The sequence below is a fragment of the Glycine max genome, chromosome 11 (assembly GCF_000004515.6).
Source record: "Glycine max cultivar Williams 82 chromosome 11, Glycine_max_v4.0, whole genome shotgun sequence".
NCBI lineage: Eukaryota > Viridiplantae > Streptophyta > Magnoliopsida > Fabales > Fabaceae > Glycine > Glycine max.
This window is the reverse complement of record NC_038247.2, coordinates 9,103,609-9,122,306: the sequence shown is the minus strand read 5'-3', so window position 1 is coordinate 9,122,306 and position 18,698 is coordinate 9,103,609. Positions and strand designations below refer to the sequence as shown.

Here is an 18,698-nt window from a genome sequence, read left to right as displayed (position 1 = left end):
CAAAATGGAGGTTTTTCGTGAAGCACGGTTGTGCTTGATGAGAGCACACTCATGCTTAGTGAAAATCAATTGTTTTAAGCCTGTGCTATTTTCCTGACAATGTGAATTAACTTGTAGCCTAAAAATTACTATGAAACTAATTGAATTAGGTTTTACGATACTCATGAAAGTTGTATCCTTGGATGTTAGCTAACAGATGTCGTTGGTTTCACCCAATTCGAAGTTGTATAGCCCCCTAGAGAGTCAAATTATGAAGCAAAGGTCGAGCTATCAGGATTAAGCAATGATTCAATGTTTACCTTAGGTTTAGACATAGTTAATGGTCAAATCGATTTCTGTGATCAACACGAGTTGTAGATAATTGTCTTAGCTTTCAAACAAGATAAGTATGAATTTAATAGGATTAATGCATCCCCTCTAATAGTAATTTTATTCTACAAAGGTCACAATAACTTAGGAGGAAATGTAAGGATATACTTGTTTACTTTACAAGTATGTGTGGTTGCTATTAACCGAATGAATAAGTGAATGGTTATATGCCTTAAATGTTGGAAGAATGTTATTGTATAATGTGTGTTTTCTGCCATGAAAATGTTACTACTGTGTGATGTGTATATGTTTCTTAAGACATAATGACATGTCGCTTTGGGATTATGAAATTGTTATTGAGATTGAGTATAAGTGGAAAGTTGAGCTTGTGTTAATTCCTGAGATGCACGTGAACATGTGATGGTGGATTGTGACGTTGTGAGATGTTTAATACTTGATTTGATATTTCTTGTGTTGTGAATTATGAATTATACAATAATCCGACTCATGTTTACCTTGAGATAAATGTTTATGCGCGAGGTGTTAAAAGGAAGGTGTAGGATTCCAAGTTAGAAACCTTAAGTGTTAAATTGTGACGTAATATGTTAAACGTGTTTGAACCTAAATTAGGAAGGTGAGATCCTAACGAATTCTTCGGAGTCTAGGCCTTGGGGGTAAATACATTCAGTTTGAGTGCTCCTTTAAGCCTATGTTAATCCCATATGGTTGGAGCATTCTCGCAAAACAGTGACCCCGACTAGTCACCTTATGATTTCACTTAGTGAGAGTGATCTAACATACCCATTGTGTGACGTGTCTTGTTATGTACTCCTAAGTGTCTTGGTGTTGTTTTTCACTGACATGGTACCACATTGCATATATGATTCAGTCTTAGTGTATCTGTTGCATAACGCTTGGGTAATGATCATTGTGACTTGTTATGTGATAGTGTATAATGAATTATGTAAGTGTGAGATGCAGTATTGTATTTGAGATGTATTGTCTTAAATATGTGATTAATCATGAAGGCGTGGAATGTGATTTCTGATTAAATTCTAGGACAAGTGATGTTACGTGTTGAGTGTTGAAATGATGCAAACTGTATCAAAGTTGAGCCTTGTTATACCTATATTGTTATAATTATATTATTTTTATATTTATATCATACTTGTATGCTTTTGTTTATCTCTATTCATTGAGGAATGTGATGACTCACTCCTCGTGTGTTGATTGTGTTTGAATTTTGTGTTGATCTCGAACCTTGTGTTTGTGGGAGTAGATAATTAAGTGAATTGCTTTAAAGAATCTCATCCTAGAGGATGCTAAGACATAACGCTCTGATAGGATATGACATTGAAGCATAGGTTTCTATATTATTTGCATAATGTTCTGAACATGTTGTTTTATTGCTTAACTTGTTTTCTTTTTGTAAAAAAAGAAAATTGGATGACCTTGTTTTGGGTCGAAGATGATTTCAAACCCTTATTTAATAAGTTTTTAATTTTATGATTAACGTGAATGTAAACCTTTTACCCACGTGAACTCTATGTAATTCCGCATTTCCATGTATTTTATTATATAAATATGTATATTGGGATAGAAGGTGTCACAATTCTCATCCTTTTTAACGTTAACATTCTCTTTTATTTCTCCGGCAATTCTATTGGGCAATCATCCAAACACCAAAACGGCTCTCATCATTATTTCCATCATTTGCATTAATTTCACCAGATATTGCTTTGTTAGGGCTTATGTATGACCTTGGGATTCGTTGGCTAGGTCGACTTGCATCTTTGTTGTCATTGATAGGTTCCTTTCATGTAGGGTTTTGATCCTTCGTTGTCATCATCTGTAATTCAGCACAATGGTCCCTCTTGTGCCCAACACGTCCACACTATTGGATGTAGACCATCATATTCGAGCAACAATTTATGTCCTCTAACATAGATGTGAGTCTCTAGAGGTTTCTCTAAATCCAACTCCACGCTAATGCGAGAAAATTTTCCTTTTGACTGGATTGACGTCAGTTTATCGATCTAGAGGAATTTTCCCAAACTAGAACCAATACGTTTAAGGAAAATATCATTATAGAGCTCGATCGGAAGTCTCTAAATTCTTATCCAAATGAAAATATTTTTGGCTTGCTCTGCATTCATCAAGAAAAAATGTCTCCATCTTTGCACTATAAGGTAGTGATCTGCCACCATCCAAGGTTCTTCAAAGAGCGCAAAATTATACTTGTCTTAACTGTTGAATACTACTTGAAACTACCTATAATGGAGGTTGATAATTTGGATCTTCCCTGTGCATGCCACGGCTCTTTGGATTTTCGATTCAATAATTCAAAAATTAACATGTTTGCCTAGAACATTCACCACTAGCTTGTTTAACCATGGGATGACCATCTCAAGAGTTTCACATCAAATAGAGGGATCCCTGACCCTTCTATCTTCTAATCCTCATCTCTTTCCTTTGGTACTTCCTCCATCACCTCCTTACTAACGTGATAATTGCAATGTATTTGTAAATTTTGTAATTAAATCACACATAAATTATCTAATTTTCCCTTCTTTTTATTGCTTCTTTTTGTCTTTAACATTAGGATTTTGGCATCTTCTAAGTTTTTATCCGGTAGGTCTCAAACTGGTAAATTTATAGTGTTTTTGGTGGTATATTTTTTTTGTAGAGACACATTAGAAGGCATAAAAGGGATTTGAAGAACTAGAGAGTCTCACTTAGCGCTTCACACTCGCTTAGTGCGCCACCCTCGCTCAACGCGAGAAGCCACTTGGGAAGCCAGATGGCACGTGCATGCGCGCTTAGCACATGGTGCACGAATAGCGCGTGGTCACTTATTCCTCGCTTAGCGTGCAGCCTCGCTCACATTCTTTTAGCATTCCATAGAGCACAAGAAGTTAGGGCACGTCCATTGGAGGGAGACCCATTCATTTGGAACTTTTCCTTTCCTTCCTCTCCATTTTCCTCCATTCTCTTCCATTACCTTCACCCCTGTTTGTGTTTGTAAGTCTCTCATGACAATGAGAGACTAAACCACCCATTGTTGGGAGCTTAGCAATCAAACACTCTTGATGTAATGATTCTAACTATCTATTTAATGTTATTTCAGTATCATTGTCTCTTTTCTGTACTTATTATCATGTTTGTGGCTTGATCACCCATGTTCATGTGATGTTATAAGGTTTAGACATTGGAAAATGTTTATCTCTTAAGAATTGAAAAAAGAATATCTAAATAATCCATTTATAGGGATAAAATGGTGTTATATAACCTAGTTTATACATCTCTGTTCATAATGCAATTTATCTTTTAAGGGATTATGTGAGAAATTAGGTAGGTTAGACTCTTTCATGTGAGGAATCATGGCTAGAATATACAAGCATATATGGGTGATAACTGAAATAATATTGAATAGAGAAAAATTATTAACGTTGCATTTAGAGGAGCTTTGGTAGGCTAAGCCTGAAACATGCCCGTAATTCTCCATCACTTCACTACTCCGAGTATTTGTTTTTCTCGTCCTTGCACATACTAGCTTTATAGTTTAATTTTATGTCAAATTTACATTTAATGCCACATATTGCAAATATTTAAATCAATTCGTTAATTGCTTGAAAATTAAATATATACATAAACTCTGAATACAGTCAAAGTTTCTGTAAATTCGACACTCGATCTTACAATTTTTAAAGTACTACTTGAACGAATTGATAGACTTGCCAAAGAGTGAACATCACGTTTTCTTCCAACTCCATTGGCTTTTCTCCTTCTCCGACAGGTTCCAATAACTTATCCACAAAAGATATGGAAGATCCTTCAACATAGCCTTTAGAAGTTCCTCAATCTTTTTCGTACTCCTATGGAGGAGATCCTCCTCTTTAGGTGTTGAGATAGTGTCGGCTTTTTCATAAACCCTGGCAGAGCTAACCATTTTTTTTGTTTCCCTCTTAAGTGTCACCTTTATGCTTCACCTATGAGTATTTCCCTTGACCATGAAATCATATACATGACACCAATTGAGACACCAAGACAATATACCCGCAGCCCCTAACATATAGGTCTCCAGGGCCTAAATATATATTTATTTTCCAATCTGTACGTGGGGTTGAGATAAAAACAGCAAAAACTTCAAATTAGCATACAACAAATGTTACAGAAGAAATCTTATGTAAACCCCACCTAAAGCAAGCGTGAAAAACGAATAGAAGAAAAGGCCGAACCATCTCAAAAAGGTGCCTAAAAACATAAATAAATGTGCTCGTAAAATGATATCTGTTTTTTTACCTGCACATATGTTTTGTAACTAATAAAATCTACTGTAAAACTGTTCTAAACAATTGACACCAAGAAAATATACCCTCAGCTGCAGATACAAGGTTACTAATCTGAGCCATCAGGGAAAGGTTTGAGAGCCTCTTGCTTCCCATTAACGTAGTATTCGACAATTGCTTTCATTCGGGGAAGCTTATCAGGGTGGTAATTCACGTGAATAATTACTGGCTTCAATTTGCTGAGGCTAGCATCGTTCCTCACTGTCTTGAACAGGACCTTGCTGTTCATGAATTGATACCTATCCATAGTTCTTCTGGCAGCATGAAGCCCATCATAACCAGGATGTGAGGGGTAAAACAGTTCCTCGTTGAAAACAGCCTGGTCCCATGCTTGCTCCTTTGAAAGTCGTGTTGCCACACGATCCAAAAGCTCAATTGAAGGGATTGTTGGTCTGATATAGAAGAAACCAGAGTTGTAAACCCATATCCTCATAGTATGAGCATATCGAGCCCAACCCATTGTAGGCTCATCAAACACATCATTATAGCCATAAGCTGTCATGTTATCATGACCATCACTCATGGACTCCACGTCTGAATCACGGTATAGATGATCAAAAGGATTCTGCAAATATACAATGTCAACATCTGATAGAAGAACGCTATATCCCAACTGCAAAAATTCTCTTAGAATACGAAATTTAAGACCAGAGACAGCATGGTTGCTCCCTGTTCTTCCAATGGTATCAACACCATCATCTGGATCTCTTTTATACACTGGGACTTGATTTGATTCACAAAACTTTGCAGTCTCATCGTCTAAAGCAGCAACTAGATAATTGGTTATGCCAACTCTCTTGATATTGGTGAACCAGACCTCCAGCATCTCCTTCACATTGGTGTTTGCAAGACAAACTATAAGCTCTTGTTTAACTGCAACTTTCTCTAATATCTTTGCCAATCTTGGATTCACAGATTGATCAGGAACAACAGTAGGGTTGGTTCTTAATCCCTTTACAGTACCAAAAGGTCCAGCTTTAGGCTGTTTTCCTAATGTAAGGAACTGCTTTTGAGCCTGGTCTTTCCCTTGCTCCGCAAGCTGAAGCCTTTCAGTCAATTCTCTCACCTGTTTTTTCAGCTCAGCATTTTTCTCTGATACCGCCACAAACTCCGATTTCAACATGTTGACCCGATCCGAGGATTCACATCCAGCTGAATTTTTCTGTCAGAACAATATCCATCACAAAAATGATGTTGTCATGCCACAGGACTCTTTTTTCATATAGGAGAAATACTAGCAACACACTCTTTCAAACACATTCTCAACTATTGTTTGAAATTTACTGGAAATCACAAAATTTTGTAGACCACCCCACTTCTCGTTTAATGAGTCTCACTTATAATTTTGTGGTTTTTGATAAATTTTAACCAATGGTAAAGATTGTGTTAGAGAGTATGTTGCTAGCAGCTTAACACTCCCCTTCATATAGAAAGATACTAATGCAAGATAAAATTCAATCAAAAATAAAATTAGCTTGTGCATAAACTAAAATTCAATCCTATAAACCATGAGAAACCATGTGTAAACCAACCAAAGAAAGATAACATTCTATCTATACTCTATACAAACCAAGGCAAAAGGATTGGTAGGTAGACTTATGCATTACGCCCAGATTGACTTTTAAGCATGTGTGAAAAAACTTAACAATATTAGCCAAATCCCCAATCATCTTACAAACAGAATTACGGTCTTAGATATAAACCAGGATAGTGCTTTATCCCTACGTAGAGAAATCAACCAGACTTGGGCAGTTTTATCTTCAGGATCAACTAATCCAGGAAAAAAGGTCATTTTGATCCACACGTTGAAAACTAACATTACTATTAGCGCAAAACTTAACTGTTCCTTGTATGCTTTTTGGTGCTATTCTCTAATCACTAATCAGAATTGGAGTATCATCTTGGTAACCTATATTGATCCTTAATGCAAACTTCTATTATGCAGATTACTGAGGAAATACTTCAATTCTAATTAGAGAGCAATATCAAAAGCAATCAAGAAACTGCATACAAGTTCTATCCTTGCTATTATCCCTATTCAACACAAGCCAGGCAAAAATGACAACAGAAATGTTAACAGATCTTAAAAGATGAAAGAAGTTTGTATTGTTTCTCCGTGGATAATATAATGAGGGAAGATAGATCCAAAACTAGCAGAATCAGCAAGATCAAACACAATTCAAAAAACAAAACAAGAGAAACAGTTGGTCAGAACATTGGGAATTCCCAGTCAACGATAATCACAGAAGTGATGAAGATTGTGATGAGACCCAAAAGCCGAAACAGTAAGAAAAAACAGAAAGGTGGAGTCTTTGACGAAAATAAAACCTGGGTCTTGGATCCAGCGAGAGGAATATGGCGATTAGGGGCAACAGAGTCGGAAACGAAGAAGCCATTGGGGAACAAGAAAGCGAAGCCGCATCCAATAAGGACACCAATTGCAACTGAGGTTAGGACCCGTGATTTGCGAAGAGAGTTAGTGCTGTTGTTCCTCATCAAGGGTCCCTCTCTGTCTCTGCGCCCAATCATTGTATCCCCGAAACGAGATTCTTGTTGTGTTTTATATCTATTTGGGGTTAAGGGGAAACAGTAATGAAACGATCAAGGTTGTTGTTGTGAGAAAAAGCATTCATTCCCCTTTGAACTTTGAGAGTGATGCTGATTGCGTAACAAGTTTCTCAGATTCTTCTTTCACCCTCACCTAACAAGGATATGTTATTATTGAGGAGAAGGAATCAGATCGCGAGTTCAGACAGAAATGCACAGTTGACTGGTATTTTTCAAATTAAATTAATACAAAAGTAAATCTGCAGTACTTCATTTTAGAAAAAAGAAAAAAAAAATCACATGTGTAAATACAGTGCGGAATTTTACATTACTGTATCATCCCAATGGGTTGATACGCAGTTTTTATGATTGTGTAATTTTAATTTCTCGATAAATTTTATTGTATATATAGTTATTTATTTTTAAAATTTAGTAATTTTAGTCCATTATGCCATTATTTTTTTAACGTAAATTGCTCACATAACAAGTTAATAATGACAAACGGCTTGTTTATTTTCATTGTATTTGATAAAACTTGTGAATAACTGAAAGTCAAAAGGTTAGGTAAAAGTTTAAAGCTTGAAATTGAAAATTAAAAACCGACAAACTAACTAATTAAATTGATATTTGATAAATTTAGTTTTAAAAGTAATTGATCAATATAAAATAACTTTAAAATTAGTACAATCTTTTTTCCAATTTTATTCTCATTTTAAAAAAAAATATATTAAATAAAATAAGAGAATATTAATGAATTTATATTATAATTTTTATGATTTTATATTATAAAGAAATGATATTCGATAAAAGTAAAAAAGAGGTGAAAGTGAACAAAAGTCTGAAGACTTTCTTAACATAAGAACAAAGGAGAAATTCTAATAAGATAATAAAAATAAAAAAGTAAGTTAAGAGCTTATAAGCTGATAAACTTAAACACTACACGAAGTAACATTTCAAAAACAAAATCCTACAAACCAATAAAATAAGCTATTTTACTAAACAAATCTGTTTTGGTCAAATAAGCTTTCAAGTTACTCAACACTGTTAGACAATTTTTTTTTCCTGTAAATTGAGTGTAATTACATGCCTAAATTAGTCTTTACCATATACTGTATATTAAATCGTATGTCATAGTAAGAGGGAATTAATTCTGTATATCTGTCAAAAAAAGAACAATAATATATGAATGATGAATCCTCAAACATTCACAATACTGTTTGTCGAAAATCACCAGCATAAAATACATAAAGTATAATCATATGGTTGTTCGATGCTTACAGGTCAGCAAGCATAAACGTGGTCCTAACTATGTACTTCTATAATACTATAAGTCTATAATACTCCCAAGACAACTGCTACGAAAATCAGTATTTACATCAAATATGTATAGCGAGTGAAAATCAAGAAAATAAATAAAACTAAAAAAATTATCAGAACTAATAATCAAAACTCAGAACCACATGCAAATCATTACATTCGTTCATTAAAAACTAGCCGGCCTAATTTTTTCCTTTAACTAATCGTGCCCAATGACTTCATGTGATCCATATAATCAACCTCACTTAGGGGAATAAGGTTTTATTGTTATAATGAGAAGAGAAGAAAACATGTATTACTCTTCTTCTGATTCTGAATCCTGAACCTGCCTCTTTTGGGGTTCAATGTCATTTAACTCCCTCCCAACTGGATGAATGAAATTCCTAATCATCTGAGTTGCTGATACAGAAAATAACCAAATGACTATACAGATTTCTTAGCTGAAAAATCAATAACAAACCAAAATGTATTTCATAACTAAGGAAAACCAATCCATGTGATGACATAAGAGACCATAATCCCACATACTACAGCCACAATAAATAAAAGCTAATGTGCACAGAATTAAAAAAAGTCATACTGAAATTACATATCCACACAACTATGTCTAGTTATACCCAAATAGCATTAAGTTCCCATGATTCTAATGACAACATATTACATACCTACTACTAAATATAATGTTTCCAGAACGAAGAATAGGGAAGCTAAATGGTTTAAACTAGCACTGATTTTCCATTGACTCGTGTTGTTTTCTTTTAGAATAACAGATTGGAATTGAAATGGAGAGTTTAATGTCAGCATAATAGAGCTACGGAGTTCACACGCATACCTGTCATTAAAAACTTCACTGCAAGAGTTCTTGCAAGCTCCAATTCTGGTTTGTATGCACTAATAATTTTACTCTGTAAGGTCAGAAATCAATTAATAAAATTCTTTTTTAAGAATTTATATTTTTTACAGTACATAAGAAATTTATGCATGAAATGATATATGCAATATGCAACAATATGAACAATGGGGAAGATTGCCAAGTCAGTCCTGTGCAATTCATAAAACAAATTTGATAAGAAGCACCTTCTTAAATCACAATCCCTGGCACACAAACAGTACCTAGCCAAACTCCTATGGACAATAATAATAAATTAAACAGCATAATAAGAACACCCTCTGTCCTAACAGACAAATAATAACCCACAATTGGAAAATCAAACCAGATGAAAAATGCATTTTCAACAATAATGAAATCTATGAGCAACTTCTTACCATTGCACCATACACAAATTCAACAATCAGATCCATTCTAGCTTGATGCTTCAACAGGAATGGCTGCAAGTGACTAGAATACATTTGTCTTGCACCCTGTTCAACAAGTATCACGTGGTTTTGTTTATTTATTTATTGTGTTTGAAAAAGAACATATTTTATTAGAGAACAAGTGTGAAAGGAGTAAAAGAACCGAACAGAAGACATCTCCCTTAAGAATTAAAAAAAACAATACAAGAACAAAACTACCAAGATAAGGTATTAACTAAGAAAATTCAGAAAGCATAGCAGGAAGTGAATAAGTGCAGCAATTTGGTTAAGCTTACATCAAGAGTGGGCAGCTGTAGCCAAACAAGAAATGCAAACTTCATGTGATGATAGAGTGGAATCCTAATTAAATATGGTGAACAAACCTTGTTAGATCATAATGCCTCAAGTAAAATCTGAAAGCAAACAAACATATCAGAACTGAAATCTTTAAATGTCATTCAGAAGAACATAAATACAGACAACTAGGATCACAAGATAAATGAGAAAATAAAAATAACTTGTTTAGCAATGAATATCAGAAACAGATACCAAGGTAAGCTTCCATGAAAAGAAAAATGAAAAACCTGAATTACTTAAAAATAATAAAACACATGGAGAAGTTGTCCATACCAGGAAAATAATTTTTCAGCAAACATTTCTGCAGCACTAAAAGAACCATAAGCTGAAAACCACAAGAGAGATCGGTGTTGATACACATGCAGACAAATCCATCAACTGAATGAACTCATCAAAGTAAATCGTTATAATAGCACAGATTATAAAAGAGCACAATTAGTAGCCTAAAGTTACACCCAATCCCACTAACTTGAGAATTCTTCAAACGAGTTCATTTCAAATTCATAAGCAATGACCCAAAACTTCCAAAGATATATACCCTCATACGATAAAAACTACCAAAATTGTATTTAAGTTGTACAAGGAAAAATCAAAATACACCAGAATAGTCCTCTTAAGTCTTAACCCGTGACCTCAATATATGTATTCTACTCATCATAAAGGTATTGGCAATTTAGCATGCATCACTAATACCAATCAAATTAATAGAAAATTAATGCTAACAAAAAAGAATCAATTTTATTATGTTTAACAAGGAAATGGAGGTTGAAGAAAAAATAGAACCTGCCCAATACAATAGGCACCTTTGTTGCTCATATGGGTCATTGTTCTCAATAGCTTTAAACGTGGAATACACGGGAAGCGCAAGCCCTATTGAACAGCTATAACAAGTAACCCAATATCACTGAAAAAGGTGTTGATGAGTATAAAAAAATGTTTTTTTTATGATTTAAATGAAAATGATTGAAGGGAAGCAAGCATATGATACCATGCTGTGCGGAGAAGAAGGTTGGAAGTAACGGGTGAAAGGAGCAGTCTCAACCCAACCTGCATATGATCAGTGTGAATCAGAACACAAACAGAAACAGCTTGTCGTGTGATAATGAAGACAAAGAGAATGTCGGAACGAACTACCTCTGGTAAAGCCATCAGGGAGGGGAATTTTAGGTTAGGGATTTCAGCATCATCCCTAAAGACACAATCCAAGTTTTGTTTCTTCTATTCCTTAAATTACCTTAAATTATTCGTTTTATCTTTTTAGTGTTTATAATTTGGATGTGATTTTGTTAGTCTCTTACATTTTAATTCTTCTTAATTTGAAAATTATTAGAGTAATTTAACCTCTCCTATTTTATTTTCTATAAAAAAAATAAAAAGTCATGATACAAAGGGAAAATATACATTAATAAAATAATTTTTTTTAAAAAAAAATAGCAAATAAAAAGAAAGAAACAATATTCATTGTAAAGTCTTGGATTTTAACTCCATGGATTAAAAAAAACATGGTTTAAAAAAAATCTACTAAAAGTTATTAAACATCCTATGTTTAAAAAACATATGAAGATGAAACATATTTGTTAGGAGATTATAAAAAATATTTTTAGATATCTTTTATTTTTAAAAATGTTATATTCTCATGTTTATATAATTTTTATTCACATTCTAATGGGATAGGAAAAGTTACATTCTTATTAGAATGTGAAAAACTATTTTCTAACTTACTGTGACTCTCATTTTTACATTTATTTTTTATTTTTTATTTTTAAACTTTAAAAATATTCCTACGATATTAAAAGTTAACTAAAGTATTTTTACATATGTCAAAGAATACCATTTTTTACAACAATATTTTTAATTTGCTGTAATATTGGGTGTCTTTTTTTTTTTTTTTTGAGAGAGAGAAAATATTAGGTTAGTTATGATATGATTGTCTACATTGGGTCGAATTCAAAATTGAAAATGGTCACATGTAGGGCTAGTAGTCTTTGGGCTTTTCAGAGCAGTGCAAATACCTACATTCAAAGCCTATATCTATGTTGGGGAATACTTATCAGACACCCCAAACGATTATTCAAACCCTAAAACTTTTAAAATGAGTTTTTTCTTTTTTGACAGCAATACTCCTAGCGTTTGACACTCCCCAATCCTCATAACATCATGAACACTAGTTTTCGTTGTGTTTCTGGTGGCATACACATTAACATTCTTGACGAATTACTACATTTTATCCATGATTGGAGAGTATTATCATGTACATGTTATCACCTAATTCCATTTCCATACTATATTAGGTGAATCTTGATTTGCATGTTCCACCTAATGTTGTTACCATTCCATATTAGGGTGAATACTGTTTGCATGCTTAGGTCGGTAGAGTATGAGCTTGTGATCATGCTACTCTGTTTCTAGAAAGATATTCTCCGTGGAGATATGGGTCATAGGGAGAAGGTCACAACATTTCACTATATGTGATGTGGTATAGGACACATTGCACATTAAAAATGCCATAAAGGGTTGTAAGGTATCTCTTATGATATACTTTTCGTCGTCTCTCTAGCTAGTTGGTTCATGTTTGTGTGTTGCATTGATTTGCTTGAAGGTTAATGTTGTGCATGTATTAATTTCTTCTGTTGATTGACTGTTATTTATGATATGATATGTATAAACTACTCGATTTGCTTATTTCTAGCATGATTATTTCATTTGATTAGTGTTTTTGTTTGATCTATCAGCAAATGATAACTTCCTTATCCGTGTGTGTTGTTTTAATTTCTTTTTCATTTTTCTTGATGTTTATTGTGTGTCTCCCTCATCTCATTAGATGGTGGCAATCTTCATTGGTGTGGCACGGTGGCAATATTTGTCACTTTATTTTTTACAAGCAATACTTAATTTTTAATTAAATTTTAATAAATGTGTAGTTCTTTTATAGAATTTTATGTATTTTATAGCTCACAATGTACAAAAAATTGCACACACTCTATCTTTGTTTTTTTGTCTTAGTAGGATTTAAAGATGGATCTTTTTAAAAGTTCCACATAAGCTATTTTTATATGCTATCTTGGAAAACTTAAAAAACAAAAATAAAAGGCTAAAATCACCTTATATTGACTAGTCATTAGATATTTTTATAAGTTTTATCAAAAACTCTTACTAGTATTTGTAATATAGTCTAAATAAGTTGTTTATAAACTCTTTGAAAATGTCATAATTAATAGGTAATATGATATAACAAAAATACAATAATGGAAAAAAAATGAAAAGTATATAATAACTGCATGTGTACTATCATATATAACTACTTTTTTAATACGTAAACTAAAAAATCGTATTAATATTGAACTTTGAATGTAGTCGAGCTCCAATTATTTTTTACGTTGATGCATTTTTGGGAAAACATTTAAGTCTCAATAGTCTTTGATATTTGATGGTATGTTAAATATAAGTAATTGATCGGAATTCATAGCAATTCATGTATAAAATCACGGATATTGACCAAAAAAATATAAATAAAAAACTTGAATTGTCTTCTTATGGTAATATGCAACGTATACACACACGAATCCGTGCTTCAGGGATTGAATCATATAATAATTCATGAACAAAAAGCCAAAGCTTTGGGAAGACGACAAGGAACTAGAGGTCTGACAGACCAGCCATTCTCCTAAAAAAAACTGATAAACGTTGCGTGACAACTTTATTTACTATTTAAGATTTTTATTTGGAGTCCTTCTTTTCATCTGTGAAGGCATATTATATAATGAGAAACATGGGTTACTATATAATGAGTGCGCATGCATGCTACGTAAACACATAGCATAACACTTACATAAATCATAACTAGTCTAAAGTAGTTTGATTTGTTTCATTGATAGAGTTTTTGTTTAACAAAAAATAATTTTTCAGCATAAATATTGTGCGTGCCTCTACTTTAATATAATTTTTTTTTAATCCATAAGAACTCAACACAATATTAAAAAAATTATAATATTTACATACTTTACTCAATGAGTTGAACCTATATTCCTATTAAAGTAATGAAGCCCTTATTAAAGATATGGGGACCCTACTGATTTGTCATTTTGTGGCTGCGAGCCGTCGCACGAGGCCAAATTTGCGTTTGGGATTTCTACATGGAAGAAAGAAAAAAATTAGTAAATAGCTATTTTAATCTCTACAATGTTGTTATATTTTTTTAAATAACTATTTTAAAGTATAATCCTTTAATCACATTAATTCAAAATTTAATAAAATGTGTGACTTAATTGATAGTATTAACATTTGTTTAAGTATCAAAATGACAATAAGTAGATAGATTTATACTAAAAAATTATAAGCTTATTTAGTATTTTCTTAATTTCATAAATTAATGAGACAAGAGAAATTTGTTAAAATTTATTAAAAACTATAAAATTAGAAAAACTAATAATTTTTTTTAAAAAATCATTAAATACAATGTAAAATCTACAAAAATTTGTCATTTTTAAAAAGTTTTGATAAATAAAAAAGTGTTCAAAGTGTTTTGCTCGCATTTCTCGTGAAATGTGTTCCACTTATGGAGACCTACATAATAGATTATTTAAACACCAATATACACAGGTAAGAATTCAATACTTCCATTGTGGTTTTTTTTCCATAGCCTTCTTGATTTTTCTCCTTTCCTTGTATTGTATTACATTGCATTACATATTTAGAGGTGTGAAAGTATGCCGACTTGGTTCACTCGGCTCGACCCACTATAGGTTGCTCAAAAGATGGGCCAACCAAACTCACTTTTTGATAACCCTGTAAAAAGTCATTCCATTTCTGCTGACCATGGATTAGTAGACAAAACAGATTGATTCGCCTAAAATAAAAAATAATTATTTTTTGAAAAAAAATGTTCCAATAACTTTAAATTTGTGTTAATTGTACAAGAATGCAAGACAAAGAGTGAGGAAAAAAATGCCAACTTAATTATGAACGTTGTGTTGTGATAACTGAGGAGTGAGTTATTTTTAATATTTTAGTAACATTAATATGTCTTTGGCCGGTTAGTCAATCTAACTCACTACCGCCGATTCAACTCAAATGAATTTGAATAATATTTTATATAAAAAAAAATTAGTCTATCTCAACTTAAATTTGTGGTGGACCAAATTGACCAGCAAGTTAAGTCCATTAGATGATTCTGTATATACATATCCCTATAGACTTACAGAGTGTATAACAATCATGTTAAAAATATATAAAAGATAAGTGTGGAATGAGCATTGCTCGGTGGTGAAACCACAAGGAGGATCCAGAGCTGATCATCTAGTCTTGTAGCATAATGTTGTTGATGGTGGGGAGAGAATTATGATGGTAATCACCTAAAAGGACTCTAACAATAAAGTAAGTAAACGAGAGAGGTGGTGAAAAAATGAGGGTTAATTAAGTTCGTACCTAGCCATTGAATATTTCTTAAATACTCTAGGTTACTTTTAAGATATTCATGGTAAAAGCTAATAACTTCATCATGCATAAGCATGACTATTGTTATTAGAATATATTATTAAATTGTTTTATACTGTTATTATATAACTTATTTTTCTTAATTATATATAAAAAAAAGTAGACTTAAAAAGATGCAACACTTATAATCTATATATTTACAAAAAACAATACAAACTTAAAAACCAATATAAAAAATAAATACAATATGTATTGAAGTTTTTAAATTTTTTGAGCCCGCTCATGGCCGGCCATGGTTTAGACGGGAGAGTTTTGTTTTCTACCATGTGAGAGTCTGTGAGACTCCTTAATTAGTCTTAGGTGACGAAAGCCTTTGGTCTATATAAGCCTCACTCACATGCACCACGCACCATGCACCATGCACCATGCACCATGCACCATGCATATGCCAGCTCTATTACTACTTTATCTCTTAACTAAACTTATCATCATACATGACACCCAAAAATTAAATATTAAATGCATGGTAGCAATTTGATACGCTTCTCTTTCTCTCTCTCTCTCACTGTGATATTTTCGCCTGTGCGGATATTCAGTTCAACTAAGTCAAGAAGATGAGTGAGGGAAAGGTAGTTGAAACTGAAGAAGCTCGTAAAACTATTCTTGATGAGGATTTCGATCCTCCAATAAAGAAGCCCAAACGGAACACGTACGCTTTTGCTTGTGCTATGTTGGCCACCACGACTTCCATCTTGCTTGGCTATGGTGAGTCTTATAATATATATTAATTAATATGTTCATTCATATTCCAGTATATATATTTGTCTTGCTCTCTGCTGCAAATCCTTGATTACATCGGAGAAACATAGTTTCTTCGGAGCTGTAGCATGTGCCGAAAATCGTAAAATTTTTCAGGAAGGAAAAAATAAAAACGACTTTTGCACACAAAACAAAACAAAATAAAAGGTAAAAGGAAAGAACAGTGTTTTCTGGGACAATATTTTGCATGATGCTCTGTACTATAAATGATTTCTAAGAGAACATAAACATTATTAAGTAAAGCATTCATTACACGTAGATGCATGAATCAATAATCAATTACTACTATATTCTAAAAAAATCATATGATGATGTAAAAACAATCTTATTCTCTATCTCTATAGTATACACTATTTTGTACCAAACAATATTATAGCTAAAATTTCAAAATTTTCACACATATTAAAAATATGTAATATGTATTGCTTAATGTATTAACCATTTCTATATGATTTTTTTTATCATTTCAATTTTTTTAAAAAAAATTTAAAACAACTAAAGACTTTTTCTATTTATTAAATCTTATGTCAGTTATTATCATCACAATGATTCTTTAATTTCTATCCAAAAAATATTTTCATTTTAAATTAATTATTTTTTATCATTTCAATCGTGACAACGTACAAAATAATAAATTTTAAAATATATATATATTGGTTTAAATTAAATTAAATTATAATCATATTAGTTTATGCACCCAAAACATCACACTCAAATAATAAATCTCATATGAATAAAGAAAAAGTTAATAATTACAAAAAAAATATTTTCAGATATTTCCAATTTTAATATCCCTTATTAAAAAAATTTATATATTTAAGTTAAAAAATACGAATATATTTATAAAGATAATATTTTTGAAACACACATTTAATTTTAAATTAAAGTGGTATAAGATATGTGTGAATGTAAAATTATTTTAATGTATATTATATTTGTAATTATATATACTTAATAAATATTTACAAACATATATACTAATAATTTTTTTTGTAAATTTAAAAATATAATTATAATTTTAACACCAAGACACATGTTACTACACTAATATAGTTAGATTAATTGCTAAGTGGTAACTTTTTTTTTTATGTAAGTCGTAACTAGTATACGCATGATGTTACAGATATTGGAGTGATGAGTGGAGCAGCCATATACATAAAAAAGGACCTGAAAGTCTCGGATGTGCAAATCGAGATCTTGATTGGAATCTTCAACCTCTATTCTCTGATAGGCTCATGCCTTGCCGGTAGAACTTCCGATTGGATAGGTCGTCGTTACACCATTGTTTTTGCCGGTGCCATCTTCTTCGCCGGAGCCATTCTCATGGGTTTCTCTCCAAACTATGCCTTTCTAATGTTCGGCCGTTTCGTCGCCGGCATTGGCATGGGCTATGGCCTCATGATTGCTCCTGTCTACACCTCTGAGGTCTCTCCGGCCTCCTCCCGTGGCTTCCTTACCTCCTTCACCGATGTTCGTCATTTTATTTCATTTATTTGGATATATATACTTTACTAGAAGATCGAGTATAAATTTGATAATACGATGATATGATTTTGAGGGTATTTATCAATGTAGGGATATTACTTGGATATATATCTAACTATGCATTTTCGAAGATGACACTGAAGTTGGGATGGCGAATGATGCTTGGAACCGGTGCAATTCCTTCGATACTCCTAACGGTGGGAGTGTTGGCGATGCCGGAGTCTCCACGATGGCTTGTGATGAGGGGTCGTTTGGGAGACGCAACAAAAGTGCTTAAGAAAACCTCAGACACTAAGGAAGAAGCTGAGCTAAGGCTAGCCGACATCAAACAAGCCGCAGGGATCCCCGAGAGTTGCAACGACGATGTCGTTCAGGTAAATAAACGAAGCACAGGTGAAGGTGTATGGAAAGAGCTTTTCCTCGTTCTCGATTGGGGCGGGACCCGTGACGTGGGTCTACAGCTCCGAAATATTTCCGTTGAGGTTGCGGGCGCAGGGTATGGCTGCGGGTGTTGATGTGAATAGAACCACGAGTGGGATTATCTCAATGACTTTTCTGTCCCTGTCTAAAGCTATCACCATTGGTGGGGCTTTCTTCCTTTATTGTGGCATAGCTACTTTTGGGTGGATATTCTTTTACACTGTGCTTCCTGAGACTCGGGGTAAAACGCTTGAGGAAATAGAAGGGTCTTTTGGTAAATTTTGGGTCAAATCTAACACCAACAAGGGAGAAGACAATGGGAATGGGCAAGTGCCCCAGCTTGAGCTAGGGAAAATTAATATTTAA

General features: G+C 32.9%; 2 protein-coding genes and 1 pseudogene across 2 annotated transcripts; 1 reads left to right on the top strand and 2 right to left on the bottom strand.

Annotated features, from left to right (window-relative positions):
• Positions 1-4,357: 4,357 nt before the first annotated feature.
• LOC100802215 (arabinosyltransferase RRA2) lies at positions 4,358-7,450 on the bottom strand. The gene is made up of 2 exons (XM_003537843.5): positions 6,987-7,450; positions 4,358-5,820 (listed from the first exon to the last, which is right to left on the bottom strand). The coding sequence occupies exons 1-2, from the start codon at positions 7,185-7,187 to the stop codon at positions 4,708-4,710; spliced, it is 1,314 nt and encodes a 437-aa protein (XP_003537891.1). The 5' UTR covers positions 7,188-7,450; the 3' UTR covers positions 4,358-4,707.
• A 1,264-nt stretch (positions 7,451-8,714) lies between these two features.
• Positions 8,715-11,372, bottom strand: LOC100801683 (HVA22-like protein k-like). Its single transcript, NM_001255547.2, is given in 8 exon segments — positions 8,715-8,921; positions 9,355-9,427; positions 9,789-9,884; positions 10,115-10,178; positions 10,449-10,500; positions 10,959-11,056; positions 11,164-11,222; positions 11,310-11,372. Coding segments are annotated over 8 exon segments (561 nt in total). The 5' UTR covers positions 11,325-11,372; the 3' UTR covers positions 8,715-8,817.
• A 4,850-nt stretch (positions 11,373-16,222) lies between these two features.
• On the top strand, positions 16,223-18,698 carry LOC100800251 (polyol transporter 5-like; annotated as a pseudogene).

Bases quoted from the DNA above. Each gene is read 5' to 3' on its own strand.
- LOC100802215 (XM_003537843.5), bottom strand. From the start codon at position 7,187: ATGATTGGGCGCAGAGACAGAGAGGGACCCTTGATGAGGAACAACAGC. The intron at 5,821-6,986 runs GTTTTATTTTCG...TTGTTCTGACAG, and splicing joins TCGCTGGATCCAAGACCCAG to AAAAATTCAGCTGGATGTGA.